Source organism: Schistocerca nitens, chromosome 4 (genome assembly GCF_023898315.1).
Source record: "Schistocerca nitens isolate TAMUIC-IGC-003100 chromosome 4, iqSchNite1.1, whole genome shotgun sequence".
Lineage (NCBI taxonomy): Eukaryota > Metazoa > Arthropoda > Insecta > Orthoptera > Acrididae > Schistocerca > Schistocerca nitens.
Window position 1 is genome coordinate 69,029,131 of NC_064617.1, and position 21,931 is coordinate 69,051,061.

General features: G+C 35.3%; 1 protein-coding gene across 4 annotated transcripts in view; it reads left to right on the forward strand.

The window, feature by feature from the left end:
- The window catches only part of LOC126251499 (troponin I), a 148,421-nt gene that overhangs the window by 70,072 nt on the left and 56,418 nt on the right, over nucleotides 1–21,931 (forward strand). For all 4 annotated transcript variants that reach the window (XM_049951973.1, XM_049951972.1, XM_049951974.1 and 1 more), the window contains 3 exons: nucleotides 1,556–1,599; nucleotides 5,445–5,586; nucleotides 8,170–8,202. In XM_049951973.1, coding sequence (XP_049807930.1) covers nucleotides 1,556–1,599; nucleotides 5,445–5,586; nucleotides 8,170–8,202 — 219 coding nt within the window. The remainder of the gene's footprint in view (nucleotides 1–1,555; nucleotides 1,600–5,444; nucleotides 5,587–8,169; nucleotides 8,203–21,931) is intronic.

The following is a 21,931-nucleotide window of genomic DNA, read 5'->3' on the forward strand; positions in this document are numbered from 1 at the left end:
ACCTACACCAATCTTAAAGTGAAGTTTTACTGTCTTTAACAGAAAAGGATACAAACATGGAATTACAAAATTCTTGTTATGGCCTAGATTGAAATAGAGGTCCACATTTATTGCATTTTCCAGCATAGAAAATGCCCAGTTACATCTTGGCCAGCCATCAACTTTCCCTTAAGGAGCGGAACCTGCTTCATGCATCAATAATTGGTAGATGACGTCATAGATCTAGCAGGACTGAAAGTGTGTTGCTCAACATAAACAAACCTACCTGTAATAGGACAACATAGCCACAAACATAATGAGAAAATAGCTACAAACCTGTCAAAGTATATTATAAGATGTCGTTGAAAATCACAGTAACTGAAAGAAATGTATTTTAGCTATAATATAGAACTGTTAACAAGGTCCTAATGGTTTTATCTCTAACTTTAACTGCTGATAATTACAGAGATATAGATAGTGTTACTGTTATGAGGTGTCAGCTTCTCAACTTTAGCAGCAGATGAAATAATGAATATTCAACACACATTGTGCATTATACTCAGTGGGCATGATGAATCAATTGTCACTTCACCTATGAAGGAAAGGGCTAAGTATTCATTATTTTACTATACTCAGTTATTTACACTCAGTCCTCTTATGTAAATGATTCTGTCAGTCGAAAGATGTCATGGTAAATGCGGAGACGTGAAGCTTTGCAAACAATATTTGGATTTTTGTCTATTTTTATCTTACTTGAAATTTTATATTAAACTTGTTTAATACTCTACATTGTTAGGCATTTGAAGTTTATATTTGCATTTATGATCATTCCTGATGTTTTCTGACCTCAGTGGCTACTAGTGAAATTTTTGATTTAATTTCGAAATCTACTGTAATATCATACTTTGTTTTATTTTACATAGCAGTGAAATTTTCAGTTAAGATACCACAGAATATATTATAAAGTGAGATACTGGAAAGAAAATGAAATATAAAAATATAACAGAATAGAAATGTTAATGTTGCTGCGCATTTCAAAATAACGCAATCTGCAACATGTAGTTTGCTTTCTTGTACAATTATTAACACCTGCAATATGCTTTAGTTGACTATAAACAAGTGCACAATTATTTTTAAAGGTCAAATGTCTTATCTGCTTATATTCTTTTCATGAATCTGTGTCTCACAATCTCTTATACAGACTATTAATATTTGTTTCCATTCTTATTGTTTATGTTACATACAACTTGCATGAGTATGTATAACTACACATATGCTTGCATGCACAGCTTCTTCTGCATGATGATTTTATAAATGTATTTCTTGTAAATTTTGTTTGTACTTATGAAATCAGATAAATCAAAAACAATAATTCTTTGGAAATTTTATTAAAATATTTTTTTTTCTCAGATTATGAAAAGTATTTAGTCATATTTATCAAAATTACAAAAATACAGTAACTACAGATGGATTAAATTAGAATTGCTCAATATTCAGTATCAACGTTTAGACAGAATAAGAATATGCATTTACCAAATTATTTGTTTAATAATAAGTTTTATGCACTTTTTGACAGATTTCCGATCTGAACAGCCAAGTAAATGATCTCCGAGGAAAATTGTAAGTATAACTGAAGATGTATTACAAAGACCTTATTTATTAGTATTTATAGTATTGAATACTGACATGCAATACTAATAATTTGGTAATTTGTTTCAAATAAATCCTTACACAAATTCATCGTAGCATGATGTAGAGACATTACTAGCTGGAGAATTTAGGCTTATGTCATAGTAAGATTCTGGTTTTCAAGATTCCCAGATCAGTACAGTGATTGAGAGATTGTTACACATTATTTGTATTGTAATACATCAGTTTTGCAATTTTTGACACTGTCTATCCAGTGGTAGTTGGTGAATGACATAGACTTGATAATACATGGTAGTAATAAATGGTACGTAGTATTAATATTTGTCAGTAAAATCTGTATGTTTGACACATTAGTGCCAAAGCTTTTGAGAAAGAAATAATTAGATTTGTCACTGCACTTAAAATTCAGTTATTTGTGGCTATATATCATCATCATTAACCATTCTCCTTCACATTCTTCTTTCTTCTTGAATTTTATTCATTTATTACATTTTTGCGTAAATTTTAGTACTTACTTAACATCTTTGAATTGATACAGGGTACATCTATCATAGTATATCTGTCATGTATTTCTCTTAGACTACACTCATGGAAATACCTTCCAATATCATTATTGATCTCTTAGAGCTGGTGAGAGACTGTCACCCATACCTAATGAAAACATTTTGTTCATGATTTAGAACACAGCCATAAGATGTGAAATTTGGAGCTTTACCATTACTAATGTGTTCTACTATAGCATTTTCTGATGGTTAGACAGGATCGGCAAAAAAAGGCAACATTCCATAGACCATTTATCCCTTAGTAGTGAAAGCATTATGTACCTATTTTTATCGAAACAGAATTATTATCAGAGTGAAAGCATCACTGCATTTTCAGTGATTTCTGAAAGACATACATCAAATATCTTCCTTGCCTGTTCTGATTCTCACTTTATTTGTCCCTCTAATGATCACCATGGTACCATTGCAGTAACATAAGACTTTGAGCAACAAACTTGCCTGTCATTTACTATTTTTTATTGGTTGTTTACTGGAATTAGCCTGACATTAGTTAAAACAGAGTATTTTGTCTAATCCTAACTAGACATAATGCTTTTCTCCACCTGGAGCATTAATATCAGAATCAATAACACAATTTTTTGAAAAAATACCAATTTTTTGTTATTCAGTCACCTACTGATTTTTTTAAGTGAAAGAAATAGTTCTCATTGCATTCATCTTTCTTGTTGTTGTTGTTGTAGTCTTCAGTCCTGAGACTGGTTTGATGCAGCTCTCCATGCTACTCTATCCTGTGCAAGCTTCTTCATCTCCCAGTAGTTACTGCAACCTACATCCTTCTGAATCTGCTTAGTGTATTCATCTCTTGGTCTCCCTCTACGATTTTTACCCTCCACGCTGCCCTCCAATGCTAAATTTGTGATCCCTTGATGCCTCAAAACATGTCCTACCAACCGATCCCTTCTTCTAGTCACGTTGTGCCACAAACTTCTCTTCTCCCCAATCCTATTCAATACCTCCTCATTAGTTACGTGATCTACCCACCTTATCTTCAGCATTCTTCTGTAGCACCACATTTCGAAAGCTTCTATTCTCTTCTTGTCCAAACTATATATTGTCCATGTTTCACTTCCATACATGGCTACACTCCATACAAATACTTTCAGAAACGACTTCCTGATACTTAAATCTATACTCGATGTTAACAAATTTCTCTTCTTCAGAAACGCTTTCCTTGCCATTGCCAGTCTACATTTCATATCCTCTCTACTTCGACCATCATCAGTTATTTTGCTCCCCAAATAGCAAAACTCCTTTACTACTTTAAGTGTCTCATTTCCTAATCTAATCCCCTCAGCATCACCTGATTTAATTTGACTACATTCCATTATCCTCGTTTTGCTTTTGTTGATGTTCATCTTATATCCTCTTTCAAGACACTGTCCATTCTGTTCAACTGCTCTTCCAAGTCCTTTGCTGTCTCTGACAGAATTACAATGTCAATGGCGAACCTCAAAGTTTTTACTTCTTCTCCATGAATTGTAATACCTACTCTGAATTTTTCTTTCGTTTCCTTTACTGCTTGCTCAATATACAGATTGAATAACATCGGGGAGAGGCTACAACCCTGTCTCACTCCTTTCCCAACCACTGCTTCCCTTTCATGCCCCTCAACTCTTATAGCTGCCATCTGGTTTCTTTACAAATTGTAAATAGCCTTTCGCTCCCTGTATTTTACCCCTGCCACCTTCAGAATTTGAAAGAGAGTATTCCAGTTAACATTGTCAAAAGCTTTCTCCAAGTCTACAAATGCTAGAAATGTAGGTTTGCCTTTTCTTAACCTTTCTTCTAAGGTAAGTCGTAAGGTTAGTATTGCCTCACGTGTTCCAACATTTCTACGGAATCCAAACTGATCTTCCCCGAGGTCCGCTTCTACCAATTTTTCCATTCGTCTGTAAAGAATTCGCGTTAGTATTTTGCAGCTTTCTTTTTGCATCTTTCTTAGTACTTAGATTTCAGCCTGGCACAAGCTACAAATCTGTCAGTATCTTATTTGTTACACATTTTTCACACTTTCCTCATTCCAAGCTATCTCTCACAAAATATACATCTCACTTCAGAGATGTTACGTTCTCAGTGCAATGTTGCCAGAACCATAGCAATAAATATTAATTTATCATTTTGTTATTACATTTTTCCTGCCACTTTAGTACTTCCTTTCAGTGTATCCAATTAGTATGTCTCTTAACAGCACTGGTGCTTTAAGATCATGTTAAGCAGTTACCCTGTTTATCATGATCACGTATATACATTTTAAAGAAATCTGTTTTAATGCTGAATGTAGGGTTCAGTGTGGTCTTTATACTGTAGTCAAAAGATCTTTTGTGTCTAGCAGCTTTTTAAAGACAAGTAATTGTGGATCAGAAATTTTAAAGAACAGTAATCTATATCTTACTATTTCATCATAAAATAACAGTAATCAGATATCTAACTATCTTATCCTAGATTCAAAAACGAAAAAAAGCCTGTGTTAATAGCATGATATACAACAATAATTATTGTAAATAGGTCTGGGCTCTATTGTAACAGTATGTCTGACATCCATTATCACTGTACTCTCATAAATATTAATCTAACAACAGTAGATGAATATCAGAAATGGAAAAGAAGTTCTTTCCTCAAATGAATGGCTTTTTAACTAATTGTAGTAAGTTAATGTATAGTCAACAGTTAATACATTCTGTAGAAATAGTTCCTTTGTTACTCTATACCAGTGGTTGTTTTAATCAAAAACTTATCCATACTGAAAAATTATCACATTACCTGGTCAATGATTACATTTACATAACTAAAAAATCAGGCTCAAACTACGCCACAACTGGACTGTGTTGCGTCTGCGAGTCTGAATGGAGAAGACAAGCTGTGCACATGCTAAGCAGAGGCTCTTGTGTGCCACAGATTTATATAGTAATCCCCTCACAGTGTTGGCAACTTGCATGTCATTGTACCACGGGACTTACTACATTACATAAAGTGCCATAAATAAACAAAAGGTTATGGACGACTGCTCTAGACCATGACTTGGTCCACTTTCCTAAAGGTTCAAATTCACAGTTGGATCCACAGCACAGAAAAAAATGAATGAATAAATCACTATATAAGTAACTTATATTCTGAAAAGTAACTTTCAGTGATATGAAAATCTTAGACAATTGCTAGCTTAGTCTGACTTCTCTGTAACCCTGTAGTTTTTTGTATATGATTTACACAGAAATAATGTAAGTCATTACTGATTACTAATCTCTTACAATGCAGCATGAAGCCAACACTCAAGAAGGTGTCCAAATATGAAAACAAGTTTGCCAAGCTGCAGAAGAAGGCTGCAGAATTCAACTTCAGAAACCAGCTCAAAGTTGTCAAAAAGAAAGAATTCACCCTTGAGGAAGAGGACAAGGAGGTAACAAAGATATCACAATTCATTATGTAATGACTTTTTATACATATACATTATTTTCCAGGATATCTGATACTTTCTTATTCCTCTGAATTTTTTTCAACAGTTTCAATCTCTTCTATTTCTCTTTAAATGAAACTGCATCATACATAAGATACTGATAGACAATTTAAGCTTTCTCAAAGTCACAAAAGTAAAAGTAATTATTAAAAATAGCAGGTTACTTGATAACCTCACATTTCAATTATTTTCTTGCATTCACAGCCCAAGAAATCCGAGAAGGCAGAGTGGCAGACGAAGAAATAAGTTTAGGGATATATACCAATAACACATTTCATATCCTCATTCAGTGACATCCAGTAAATGTAATTTATGTTTTGTGATGTTCCCAAATATGAACAACTGTATCTGAGATAAACTCTAAAGCTGATTCTTTTTGAAGTTTTGTACATAAGTTCACTTAAAGCTCAGAACATTGGGACCTATGTTATCTAAAGATTTTTAAATGCAATAAACTCTTATAGAAATTTTAAGCATTTCTGCTTCAAATTAACTACTACCCTGAATTTTAAAATAATGGACTTTTTACACATATGCCATGATAAATTCTTTTTTACACTTTGCAATGTTTTTTGGTAATATTTTTTTCCTTTGTGTAGTTGATGACATGTTTCCAGGGATGGTGTACTTAACTGTCAACTGTGGTTTTTGCCATCATCACAAGTTTTGATATTTTGTCCTTTTATTATTGTGAAGAAGATTTTCAAAACATTTTTGTGTTAATTTTTTTCTGTACTTGTGATGTCCTGTGAATTTTTTCTGGTGAAACGTCTGCCTGTATCTCTTTTTTCCAAATTTTGTGTTGTAGCTCATCCATCTTAGTGAAAAAATGTTCAGTAGTTCGTAGTTTTAACATACTGAATGCATTTTAATACGTATTTTTGAGCACTAAATTTTGATTTTCAATTTTTGTGGGATCAAATTCACTTTTATTTTGGTCCTAACATATACTTTCATATTGCACATGCTCCTCTCAGTACAATAGGAAATAACTCCCCAGCATACAGCCTTTTATTCATTACAATACTTAGGAACACTTCTGATTTTCTACCAATTCACAAAAGGACCTGCAGTTATAACCATTAAAGGAGGTGAGAAAATGGCTTGGCATGCGACAGTGTCTCTCTCATACATTAATCTTGAGAAAATAAATATTTTCAAAGTGTGATTTTATTGAGGGTTACACAAATTATTATTAAGTGTGAGTTTGTTATTACATTAAGAAAAGCATTATTAATTATTTAACTGCTTCTTTAACAGATTGGAGAGACTTTTATTAACAACAGTTAAATCTTTAGTGGAAGCTTACTGCCAGAGAGTAAAGCAAAAATAAAAATCTTAACATGCTACTTGCTGGTAAATAAAATGTAACATTTATGCAGAATCTCTCCAGGGTATTGATAACCTATAAAATATATCTTTCTATCTCTTAATTTCCCTCTATGAGCCCCTACAAACAGCTGTTGAATCATCATCAACTTAGTCCACAAAAAATTATATCATCTCTCGATTCTTAATCAGAATATTTTAAATAGTTGTTAATATCACTGCCCCCTAAAAACATTTCTACGAAGCCAGTTTCAACTCATTCATTTTGAACTGTCTGTGATTACTGTAACTCGAAGATCCAAGTTAACTCAAGAACATTTCTGTTTTACATTTAAGAGCTTCAGATAATAAATTAATTTGTAGAAACACACAACACTCATACAATAATGTCGCAAAATTTTTGTAGTCCTTGAATCAGAAGAACAGTTAATACTGCTTTTGGTTTGAACTATTTTATGGTAGTTACTTTACCCAGAAAACCTGCCATCAAATTGTTTTTCGTGCAACAAAGGAGTATGAGAACTGCAAATAGCTAGTTGTCAATTGTTACACTCAATGTTTACCTTAAATGTGCATGTATATTTTCTTTATAAACAACCCAGATATTAACTTGTTGTGTGAGTTGATTCATAGTATGATCAGGTTATATGCTGTTTCACATTAACTAGAATCAAAAAGTGCCAGTTAATAACCAGTTTTAAAAATTATTTTCCCTCTTCCAGTAGCAAAAAACAAGCTCATCCCTTGTTTTTATGTGTGTCTATAATAGAGGAATTACAGAGGGGAGGATATAAATACATATAAGGACTCCATAGGTAACTGTCTGACTGCCTAACAGCATGGGAAAAGATGGTTGTCTAACTCTTTATAATCATGCAATGTGCTTCTGTATACTGCTGTCCAGTTTTCTGTATACATGTGAATAATCCTCTAAAGTCATCTACAAATTTGTTTTTTAAACTCAGAAAATATCCTGCATTTTAAGACTTTTATTACTCTTTTTTTACCAGAAAATGTATATTTTTATTTAAAGGTGCTTGTGATGATAATATTAGACATTTTCAGTGACGCTGAAAGATTCTTACTGTGTTGCAATGTAATGGTCTGTAAGTCAGTAAGATTAAGTAAATGTCATACTATCTGATCCTCAAAGTTGTGATGCATATTGTAATATTTATTTTCTTTCATTTTTTGCAGAAAAAACCAGATTGGTCCAAAAAGGGAGACAAGGTAAAGGAAGAAGAGGTGGAAGCTTAAACTTACGTTTCTTACTCATGCTTCAAGTTGTGTGTCCACACATATGGCACAGTTACTTCATACTTCCTAAAAAGGGTTTAATAGCTGAAAGACCTTAAGCATTTCAACTTTTATTAATTTTGTATGAAGTATCTTGTGTTAAAAAGGTACACCAGTTCATCATACCAAATGTAATATACATTGCTCAGCATGAATTTGTTATGTCATAGTGAAGTGCTTTGATGGTGTAATTTTCATAACAGAGAAGACAATATTGATTTTCATACAGAATCCATTGAAAATTCAAAATTGATTGTGCATGAGTGTAAAATCGTCCATAATAGATATTGTAGACAAAGGGAGGGTTTCTACAATATTTGTGATGTAACCAGAAAGACTGCAAGAGTGTTCATAGCATCTTGTGTGTCTCCCTGTTGTCCAATTAGACAACCTTCCAGATTACATAGCAAGAGAACTACATATGTGTGTAAACATCAGTGAAAATTTATGTATATGTACCACGTATTCCTTTGTGTTATGTAACAATACTGTGTACCATATGTGATTATAGATTGATGTACAATCCATAATAAGTGTAATTAAACAAGAACTGTTTACCTTCCCATTTATTTCCTTCTTGTGGATAACTCCTTTCCAGAAAATAGTATATGTAATGTTGTTCATTTGATAATGATTAGAAATAGAGAAATGCAATATGTACATATTCATGTATGTGCACCCCCTTCCTTTCAAACACATGCACACATATGCACACTACTGTGAAAACTGATCCAACTATCCCATTTGAGCATAGGTCTGTCTGTGTGATTCTCTGGTGATGCCTTTGTTTTAAAGCATATTTATGACTCACAGTGGAAATCGCACTTGCACTCATGCAGAAACTATTATTTTTATAGGACATGATCCAAAAATGTTAAAGATAAAATAAATGGTAGCTACTGTGAATATAGAATGGAATTAATATATTTAGTTACCAAACACTTCATGCATTTCAACTGCTTGGTTGTTACACTCAGTCAGTTACGAATTTCATATTCTATACGTATATGTGTACGATCAGTTCCTGTATTTACATCACTTGGTTGTTGCACCCCAATTAGTTATCTTTTTCATATCCAATATGTATACAACTTAACTTTGTAATCTGAATGTGTCAATGGGAACCTCAGATAACTAGACAAAAATAACTGCTACAAGAGCATTCTGCTGTCACCATGTTTGTTATGTCTTAACAGTTCTTCTTTTCTAACAATTCCACATTTTACTGAATGAAATGCATATGTGCTAATTTTTACAACAGTAAAAAAATTGCTGATTTATTGCAACACTGGGTTTGTGGATCACTATATATAAGCTGTTACAATACTACCTTTCCTTTATGTGCCCCTTGTCCAGCCAAGAATGGGTCAGAACTAGTATGGTACTTCTCCAGTTTTGTGAGAACCAACCATACCCATATACAGCCTTACAACTGGTTTGCTGCTCCCAAAGGTATTGTAAAGCTAGTGCCCACACTTGCCCTGTCCCATCCCAAGAAGGGATATGGTATATGGAAAATCATAAAAACCATATCCAGGCTGGCTGGCACACCTGACCCCACCATTAATCTACAAGGCAAATTCAATCTGTGGACCAAGCACCTCCTTCTGTCCCAAAAGTGGGCCTTTTAATGCTCTCAGCTATCCAGATAGGTGTTGTTACAATCATTATGTACTAACATTACAATCCACAATAGTAATGTTTGAAAAGACTGTCATAGCAGTCCAAAATCTTTCTGTTTGTTGGATATCAGTTTTTTCTTAAAGTTGGTGACATGATGGCCATTTTCAGCTACTTTCATATTCAACATTGAACAATATGATTACATGGGAAATTTTAAATATTGCATGTAATTATATTTTTTGCTTTGGATGAGATATAAAAAAGAAAAACATAAAACAGATGCTTCCCATTTATATACACACAACAAATTCATTCAATCAGGAAATGGAATGCTACTATTTTTTATGTTCATGAGCATTTCTTGGAGTTTCTTTGTTTCTTACTGTGGCTTGTTCAAGCTGCTCTGTGCATCTCATCACCACCAGCACTGCCACCATCAGCCATTTGATATCTACTACTGGACAGAGATAACAGATATCCTTTACCATGCATTACAGTTCAGCTATAAATGTCCAAGCTGCTCCTGCAAGTTTTCTATTGTAATCAACTCATCTTCCATTACGTAGTGGTCTTGCTCTTCTATTGTTTCTCAGAACTCAGCACAATTTCTTCAAAGTCATAATTTCATCTTCCACTCTACATCTATGCACTGCAAATCACTGTAAAGTGCATGGTGGAAGGTATTTCCCATTGTGCTATGTATTAAAGTTTCTTCACATTCTAATCACAGCCAAAGTCCAGGAAGAATTCCTGAATGCTTGTTTGCACAACATGATTAGTCTTAGGGTGGTTGACACAGGGGGTGGTACAAATAGTATATTGCAGTATATTCCTGGACTCCTCACTTAATACTGTTGTTTTAAACTTTGTTAGTCGGTTTTCACTGGGCAGTTGGCATCTTATACAAGGCTCTGCCAGCTTAGGTTTTTTTAATACCTCTGTGACACTCTCCCATGGAGCGAAAAAACCTGTGTCTATTTGTGCTCCCCTTCTTTGTTTATGTTCAGTGGGTGTCCCACTCACTTGAGCATAATTCTATGATGAGTTGTATGACTCTAAACACTCTTCTTTGTAGATTCATTACATTTGCCCAGATTAATAGCATTGATCCAAAGTCTGCTACCTGCTTTTCCTATGACTGGGAATATGTGATCATTCCATTTCATATCCCCACTGTTATGTGAAAAAATTTGCTGAGTCCAATTGTCATCCACTGATATTGTTGACACAGAATACTCCATTCATTTATTTGGTGAGGTGCAAAATCTTAAATTTCTGAATGTTTAAAACATGTTGCCTATCTTCACATCTCTTTCAAATTTTATCAACAGCTACTTTAATATCTGTGCAGTTTTTTTTTTTTTTTTCATGCAATATTTCAATAGAGATAACTGTATCACATGCAAAAAGTCTATGGTAGTACTTATTAATATTATCTGCTGGGGATATTAATATACAACATGAGCAGCAAGGGTTCCAGTACCCCCCCCCCCCCCCCTCCCAGATTATCTGAAGTTACATCAGGTTCTGTGAATGGCTCTCCATCCAAGATAACATTCTGTGTCCTCCCTACCAAGAAATCCTCAATCTTGTCACAAATTTTGTTTGATAATCCACTTGATTGTACTTTTGTTAATAAGTGTTGGTGTGGTACTGAGTCAGTGAATGCTGTAGCTTACTGACTTTGGATCCCTGGCCTCAAGACGCCATGTGAGAAAAGCACAAATTAGTTATTGAATGCTGGATGTTTGAAGAATTCATGTTGGTTGGCATGGACAATTCATTTTGTCCAACATAGCTTGTAATGTTTAAGCTCTGAATAAGTTCTAAGATTCTACAATGAATTAATGTCAAAGATATTGGTTGGCAGTGTCACTTCTGCCACCCTTCTTGTAGACAGGTGTGAAATGAGCTTTCTTCCAAAATTGTGCAGAGTTGTCTGAAAGACAGACAGCATAGTATGGTTAAAGGAGAGGCAAACTCAGCCATAAATTCTGTATAGATTCTAATAAGGATTCCCTGTGTCTTTGTTCAATTTTTAATAATTTCGGCTGTTTCTCTACACAGTTGAAGCTAATATCTACATCATTCATTTTTCTTGTGGTCTGAGGTTAAACTAGGGTAGTATCCTACATTTTTCTTTGTAAAGGAACTTTTTACCTCTAGCACTTGTAAAAGCCTCAGTTTGCAAGGAAAAAAAAGAATGTCCACAAGTTTTTCTGGTATGCCATATCTGGCTGAATCCACAGTGATGATTAGATCCCATAAAGCTTCCAAATTACAGTGATGTTGGTTGCTAAGTTTCACCCACTTCGCCAAACAGTCCAAGACAAGACAGAATAATTTAGCAGGCCAGTTGAACTGTAGTATCTGAGTGTTCATCCAACCTGGAATGTACATGTGCAACTGTGTGAACATGTCTGATGTCATATTGGAAAATGCAAGTATCCACAACATACTAACCATGAAGAGTTAAAAGAAGGTGCAATAACTGATCATCAAGGATGTTGAAATAAACATCATGATTCAAGTTCACAGTGATATGTAGGAGTGCAGCCTAGTCACAGCATGAACAACATCACACAACTACATCCAGCCCCCCCCCCCCCCCCCCATGCACAAACATACACACACATTGTGAGTTACACACTTCACTGAGCCTTCAGTGCACTCAGTACTTTGGATCATTTGAAATGAGACAACAGAATGGGGTTGCCTCATAGTCAGTTACTGTCCAGTTCTTGCGTTTTTTTACCAACTGAGACATGCAGCTTTATGTGCCATTGTGAGCCGACATCAAATGGCAGTGGCATGCCATTCCCTTCACAACTGTCCCATTCAGTTAGGATCTTTTTAAGTCCACTGTTCTTAAGCTGTATTACATTGCTGCAAGTGACGCAGCATTTTTTGAGACTTCAACAGTTCATGTTGATAACCGACACATTGGCAGATGCATTTGCAAAGTGGAAATGGGCACATCCAAATATGATAGCTCCTTTCTGCCAGCCTGTCATGTTGACTGATCTTACTACGCTGGTTGTAAACTGCTGACTGCGACATAAACACCATTTCACTGCCATAAGTTACATCAGTCTTGAAGGGACATTTGACTATCTGCTACAACAGTTATTAAATACTTCAAAGTGATCAGTGCGCTCTTTTAAGGGCATGACTAACATCTTGTTTGGTGAACCAATTAATCCAGTACATGGCCAACTACTCTTCTAAACACTAGCCACAGCATTTCTAGATGCTCTTGCACAGAGTTAAACTTTTCATGTTCCTCTTTAAGATATGACAGTACTGCCTGTTACCTACTCCAGTCTGTTTCCAGTACAATTTCTTCCCCTCCCGTAGTAATTTCTAACATACATCTTCTCATTCCTTGCTGGAGTATCACTTGGTTTTCAAATGGTTTTTACCTTAAAAGTCTGTATCCGACTACAGGAAGTGATAATTGATATTATGCTCTGACTATAAGCTTTATCTCTCACACACAACCGAAGCTTAATTTTCAAAACACTATTTAGGTTATTAATAGCACTCTGGGCCACTTTTATTCTTCTGTTTATTTCATTTGTTGTTCATCCAGTCATTGTCTTCAACTGCCCTAAATACAAAATTGATCTTACAACTTTGCTGTTAACAATCTTTTTGTGTGTCTGCATTAGAGGCAAACAATTCAGTGGCATAGTAAAACACAAGGGGTTCATATATGTTCCAATAAAACAATGGTTCACAATTTGGTGTTAATTACCCCATGAGGTGTAAAATGAAAATTTGTGAGGGTTAAAAATAAAATGGGTTCAATAAAGATTTAGTGGCCACTCTAAATTAATTTGTTAAAAATAATCTCTATTATCAAAATTTTTGTAGATTAATATATGACATATCACATCACCAACAGCAGCATCAGCTATCTGACATGCATTTCTGGATAAAAGTCTCCTCTAAATACCTCCATCCACTGCTGTCTACAGCAATACAAATTAGTGTTGCTCTGGCACATTTTCCAATGATGTCAACCTACCTTCTACTTTCAGTCATTTTGTATTTCCTGGAATTCAGAAAAGAACTCCCTTTGGCCATCTACTATCCATCTTCCTGAATATTATCCAACCAATTTCCATTTTTTTTAATGACTATCACAGTTATCTCTCATTGTAGATGTGCCATAATCCATTTCCTGTCTCTCCCACTAACTTGCAACATGCATCTCTCCATTATTCAATGTTAAAAGATCATGCCTCGCTGTCATGAGACAAAATGATCTGACTTTTAACATTCAATGTCATACACTTTAAAAAAGTTCATTTTGAAACTTCATTTCGTTTACCAACAGCAATCAGTGGAAGCAATGACCTGTCACAGCAATAGCTTCTAACAGTAAGTTTTTTTTAAGATTTTGAAAACTGATGTGTGTTGTAAGGCCATTTTCAGCGGATAAAGTATTTTCAGTGAAATTACAGTTTCTTTTACTTTATAAAGGCAGCAAATTTTTAACAGATTTTTCAAACAACAGAACTGATGGTTTGTTGTTAGTAGCTGTTATTACTGAAGAGCTCTTATGATTACTGATTCCATTCACTGTAATTTGCAAGTTTTAAAGTAGACTTTCTACTGCAGCAGCAAGAAAAATGTGAAGAACTGAACAAATTTGGTACATGACTTTCGAAGTGCAGTGGTAGACACCAAACCAAATATGAAAAAGTATTGTAACAAATAAGCAGATGCAGTAGACATCCCATTGATTCATTATTTTTTGGTTTACTGAAAAATGTAGAAAACATGTAGGTTTCAGTTGTTTGAATTAACTTGTTACTTTAAAAATAGGATACTTTTGTTACATTCTAATGTTTAAGTAGGCCATAAACATTGTTTAGGGTATTGGATAACACCTGATTTCACTCAGGGGTAGTCATCTAAAAAAGATTAGGAACCACTGAATTAAAATATATTCATCCTTCTTTCTCCCAGATCAAGGACCTGGAAACCTCCTACAGAAATTCCTAGAATCCCATAGTCTACATATAGTTAATTTAAAAATTGTAATAGTATTCAACTTTACACAAAAAGTCATAATAATAATACATTACAAATATAACAAAACATAGCATACATTTACTTTGAAAATATTTTGTCACTGCATGCACACACAATAACACACACACACGTGTGCGTGTACATGGCTTCCTCGCCCCCCCCCCCCCCCCCCCCACACACACACACACACATCCGACTGGCTTGTGGTGACAGCTATAAGAATTTTTCTTACAGTATCTTCATATGTATTCATTCATGCATCACTGAATATTTCATTTCTGCAGGACACATACACATGAATTATATTCGTCAATGACCATCTTCTACCACTTATCTTGTAATGTAACTCCTATGAGACAATCAGTTTTAGCTTTCATTGCATGCCCTACCCAGAAACTCACTTCCAGTTTATGTCTGTCTCTAATAATCTTCAAAACAATATATTCTTGTCCATAAGAATTTTATAATCATTTGTTCCACTTCATTAAAAAGAATCACACAAATTGCATATATCATCACACAAAATAAAATGCATCTATTTCTTCGCACCTTCTCAAACTGGACACAAATTATATATGTGTTAACCAGAAATGAAACTAAGTTGACTTACCCATTATTGTGACATTTAGTAAGATTTCCAGTTGTCGTGTAACAGTCGATAAACATTAGAAGCTAGCAAGTAATTACAAGAAATGAACACAACATGAATTTGAGTACATAAATCTAATTGTGTACATAGAATTAGAAATTAGCGTAAGCTGTATTAAAAACCATTGCACTCCAGTGAATACTAAAATATATGCTGATTATTAAACTTGACCATTTTCTAAACATGACAACACTAAAGTGTGATTCTTCATGCTTTCTCAATCAAACTGATAGTTTACAAGGTTTTGGGGTTATGTGCTATTTTGACAACTTCCCTTGTTGTCTTCCTCAGGTGTCAAGTGCAGATTTTGTTGCTTGCTGTTGCACCCCAATTAAACTGTGAATGGTCTTTTCCAACACCATTAAATAAGAGAAACAGTCGACATAAATTCAAATACAACAGAAACCATCATTTGAATTGGAATTTATCTGTTGACTGTTTTATTGCTTAATAGTGCTGGAAAACAATGCTGGAGTGGTGTGCCACAAAGGAGTCTGCACAGCAAGCAATGAAATCTGCACAGCAAGCAATGGAATCTGCACTGGACACGTGATGAAGATGACTACCGAAGATGTTGAAATATTATGCAAAGAGAAAATGACAACATGTATACAAAAACTATTTAACCAGCACTAAAGCTATAAATATAGAGCCACCAAAAGGTCTCATCTTAATCCACACTACATTCATTCTCTTCAAACCACTGCAAAGTACATGTTAAGGTAGGTACTTCCCAAATACTTGTTACTGGGGCTTCTGCCTGTTCCATTCATGAATCAAACTTGGGAAGAACAATTACTTAAGTGGCTCTGTATGAGCTGTAATTATTTTAATTCTGTCCTCATTATCGCTATGGACGTGGTACTATGGAGCTGTAGTATACTCCTAGGTTTATCATTTAAAGCTGGTCCTTGAAACTTTGTAAGTAGGCTATCTCGGGATAGTACGCGTCTATCTTGAAGCATATGCCAGTTCAGTTTATTCATCATCTTCATGATATTCTCTCCAGCTTCAAACAAAACCATGACTATTCATGCTGCCCTTCTTTTTACACATTCTTTTTACATATTCTATGATAGGTCACATGAGTGTTTTGTGAACAATCTCTTTTGTAGACTGATTGAATTTCCCTAGTCTTCTACCACGAACCTGTTTTACCTACAACTGAGCCTGTACTAATGAATTTCTCTAGTCTTCTACCATGAACCTGCTTTACCTACAACTGAGCCTGTGTGGTCATTCCATTTCATATCCCACAAATTGTTACACCCAGGCATTTGTGTTAGTTGATCAGTTTGAATCGTGAATTGTTTATATTGTAGTCACTAAGTACAATGTTTTTCTGTTTTGTGAATTGCACAATTTTTCATTTCTTAACATTTACGGTTGTATTTTTGTTAATAAGTATTGATGTGGTACTGAGTCAAATGCTTTTAAAACTAATACTGCATCTGAGTGACTGTCTTGATCCATGGCTCTCAGAATGTTATGTAAGAAAAGTGTCAGTTGGTTATGGATGATCAATATTTACAGAATCCATGTCGATTGTCTTAGACATATTCACTCAGTTCAAGATACCTCGTAGTGTTTAAGCACTGAATATGTTTCAGGATTCTACAACAAACGGATGTCAAGCATACTGGACAGTAGAATTGTGGGTCACTTCTGCCACACTTCCCTTAGATGAGTGTGAAATATGCTTTCTTCCAACAACTGGGCAAAGTTTCTTGTTTGAATGACATATGGCATATAATGGTTAAAGGAGGGGCTAACTCAGCTGGAAGTTCTATACAGAATCTGATATAGATAAGGTCCTAGAGCTTTGCACAATTTTAGCAATTTCACATGTTTCCCAACATCACTGACACTAATACCTATATTATTCATCATTGCAGTGGTGCGAGAATTACATTGAGGCACTACTCCTGGCTTTTTCTTAGTAAAGAAATGCATGAAAATGGAATTCAACATTTCTGTTTTTGCTTTGCTACCCTCTATTTTGGTCCCTATTTTGTTCACTAGTATGTGGGCACTTACTTTGGTACCACTAACAACTTCCCCATGTGATCAGAATTTCTTTGTGTTTCAAGAGAGATCTCTCAATAAATTCTATTGAAGACTTACAAGTTGCCCTCTTGACAGCCACATGCATTTCATTCAGCATTACTCTATCTATAGCCCTATACTTTGCTTTTCACCTGCTGTGTAGTAGTCTCTATTTTTAGAAGTTTCTTTGCAGTGACTGCATGAAATGGACAGCCCTTCCTATCATGATCTGTTCTAAAAGATACATATCTAGCAAAAGCATGGTCTGCTGTTCTTTTAAGTCTGAGCCACAGTTATACTACATGTTCCTCTCCAGAGTCAAATGTTTTGAATTCCTTCTGGATGTAGGACACTATTGCCTCTAAATTTAGTTTCTGAACATATAAATCCTTCTCTGTGTTGTAGTTGGTCTTTGTATTTTGGTACTCATTATTGTTACAACTGCCTCTTAATCACTGATACGAGTTTCAGAGTGGACATCCTCAAGGGGGTTAGGTTTTCCTCTAAAATTTTCAGTTACATCTGGAGGCAAAAAATGATAAAATCATAAGTTGACAGCCACCACTGATACTGACTCTTGCCCAAACAATCTTGCAAGAAGTTTCAATTTTTATTTAGGTTCATCTGATTTTCTTCTCTTTTTGGACAAATACAACAACATTAGCCTGTCCTTTTGATATACATTTAAATTTTCACAAAAATGTATTTTGTGTTTTAACCAGATTTCTGAATCTAGTATTACATGAGGACCACTGTTGTTTTGGAGCACTTCTAATTCTGGAACTTTGTTATGCTTCCACAGTTAATCACTAGGATTTTAATACCCTCACCTGTAGAGGACATTTCCTCACATCTTATGCTGGCATTCCCAGGTCTCCTGTAGCTTTCGTTATCTAGAATGGATGGAGAGTTTCTCAATCTGAAAAAAAACCTTGTGTACATGCTACAGTTAATAACTGTAAGACTGAATGCATATGATAGGGTGACCTCACTGAAAAAGTATAACTATACTTACACTTTGTAACAGTACTGATATCTTACATCCAGTCTATGACAACAGTATGATAAACTATGGCACAAATAAAAATACTATCCATTTACTTAAACTGAAAAGTTTGCAGCAAATCAGGATACTGTTCTTCAATGCTCTGTAAAATCAATACAAATCATCAAGTAAATTCAACACCCAATTCACTGAAGTGGTGTCAAATAGAAAGACTTGCACCCGGCGATCGGTCTACCCGATGGGAGGCCCTAGTCACATGACATTTACATTTTATCAAGTAAATATGGTAAAGGAATAATTTAAGGAGTAAGGATGACAACTCAGCAAATAGTAGAGGCACTGAGCTGTTTAAAGGCATATCAATGAGACTGAGAATTTTCTTAGTTTTCAAACAAACCCATAAGTGCACACAGATACACACAGCTACTTTGTGCTGGCTGAATACACTGTACCAGAACTCCTGTTCAACGGCTCTAATGGGGTGAGAGGCTGAGTCAGGTACAATGGGCAGTGGGAGGCAGGAAGCAGGAAGGAGGATTTTAGAAGAATGTCTGACAACTGGGAGGAAGAGGTAGCAAGTGCATAGGATCTGAAAGCATGATGGAGAGGCACAGGGTGTGTGGAGTAGGAATGGGACAAGGCAAGGGACCCTCTGAGTTTGCGCATCATGCTGTATTAGGGAAGTTAGTGTCCTAGGGCAATGGTGGAGATGGTTGTGGTGCCGGGGCCTAGTGGAGATCAAGGCCACAAGGACTACAGGATCTGTTAGCACCCTGCCCCACACCCCCCTCCCGCAGCCACTCGTCCACAGTCCTCCTTCCCACTCCCTACCTCCTTTGTTCCCTTGTGTACTCCATTCAACATGACCTCTCACTCCTGTAGAACTGCATTTTCTGCAGTGGTTTTAGCTGGCACAGCAATGTAGTCATACAGGTGTTTGTATGTGTTTGTGTATATACATGTGTACTCTATCCCAAAAAGAGATTTATCTGAAAGTTAGTGAAGTTCTCAGTCCTGCCTATGTGCCTTTCAATGACTCAGCAGCTGAACTATTTGATGAGTCATTACGCTCACTAGTTGAATTATATAACTCTTCAAACAGATATTCCATACATGGGTTAATATTTTGTCAAGCCAATAAAAAGGTGCTTAGTACTACCCAATCATTGTTAACAAACAATTTTATTCCTTACACCTTTTACTTGTACAGAAAGGATGATAGGATTCCTTCATTGTACTAAAGAGACAAGAATCTCCAATAGTCAATTTGACAGTTTGGTGCTTTCGTTTGAGACTCACTACCATATGTGCAGCTTCACATGTCGATATTAATGATAGATTTTGCCAGACGAAATTTCTTTGCGCTGGCCTTGTTAGTATAGGTCAATTTAAGAAGAGTTGTTGACAAACAGAGGTCACATTTTGAGTTCCACTATGTGTATGAGTGTGTACATTCTTCAAATGCATTCTTTACTGGTTGTGGCAATGACCAATGCTGACTTCTTCATCATAGACATCGAGACTTGACATCCACAAAAGTGGCCCAAGGGGAAAAAATTCTCTATATCAGGAGGTATATGGACAAAATGACAAAGAGGGAAAGAAAAATATTATATGCAGAATTCCACTTACTATGAAAGGAAAGATTGCTGGTTCAAGTGTAAGTTCTTTACCAGTAATAGGTCATTATACTTTCAAATGCAGTCACACTTCGGTGGCAAGCAATGAGTAACTTAATAATTTGTTCACCACAACATTATTTCTAAAAGCATGTCTCCATGAAATTAGTAACAACAGACATTGGCATGGATTGTTCACACATTTGACTTTGACCAACATTTTCAGAAACAGTGAACAAGCACTTTAGAAAAAATAGCTTAATGAATGCTGAAATTTGTATTGTTTAACAGTTTTATGAATTTTTGTTCCATAGTCTCCCTCTAGTCAATTGTCAACAATAACACAATTATCATCTGCATGTAAGGATTTTGCAGTGGATCTTGTTTTTTGTTCCAGCAAAATTCCATTTTGTTTAGTTTATTTTGAAAATGTTGATTTACACATATGTAAGTGTACCTCCAACAAAAACAGAAATGCAATGCCATTCATTTCCATTTTTACGTGTATGAATTAAGAATTTGTATGCTCCTCAAAAATTGAATGAACTGAGTAAACCAGTAGATGTACTGCAACTATGTATGTATAATTAGCTCTCATTTTTAGTCATAAATAAATTGACACCACATTGCCATTAATGTCAAACAGGTGTAGGAAATTAATGAATATAACAGAGGGAAACATTCCACGTGGAAAAAATATATCTAAAAAGAAAGATGATGAGACTTACCAAACAAAAGCGCTGGCAGGTCGATAGACACACAAACAAACACAAATATACACACAAAATTCAAGCTTTCGCAACAAACTGTTGCCTCATCAGGAAAGAGGGAAGGAGAGGGAAAGACGAAAGGATGTGGGTTTTAAGGGAGAGGGTAAGGAGTCATTCCAATCCCGGGAGCTGAAAGACTTACCTTAGGGGGAAAAAAGGACAGGTATACACTCGCACACACACACATATCCATCCACACATACAGACACAAGCAGACATATGTCTGCTTGTGTCTGTATGTGTGGATGGATATGTGTGTGTGTGCGAGTGTATACCTGTCCTTTTTTCCCCCTAAGGTAAGTCTTTCCGCTCCCGGGATTGGAATGACTCCTTACCCTCTCCCTTAAAACCCACATCCTTTCGTCTTTCCCTCTCCTTCCCTCTTTCCTGATGAGGCAACAGTTTGTTGCGAAAGCTTGAATTTTGTGTGTATATTTGTGTTTGTTTGTGTGTCTATCGACCTGCCAGCGCTTTTGTTTGGTAAGTCTCATCATCTTTCTTTTTAGGTGTAGGAAATTATTTAGTTAAAGCTGTTATGGCTTCAGTATGACACAGATGGGTTATTTTCTGTTACAATGCAGCTTTCCTTCTATGAAAATGTTTTTTTAGAAGCGGTAGAAGTCTGTAAGTTTCCCCCAATTAAGGAAAAATTTAGTATAACTATATAGCCTGATATTTGACTGGCTTCATGAGCCATATCAAAGATACACAAGAGGGATGAGATTAGCACTCCTGATGTGTCATTTGAATTAATATTTTCCAATTTCATCAGCTCATTCCATTATTACCCATATTTCATGTTCTCTTAAAATATAGTTCTAAGTTGTTGTCATGGTACGAATAGCACTCTTATTGAACATACAGATAAGCTTTGTCACTAAACTTGTGGCTAATGACAAAGTGCTAA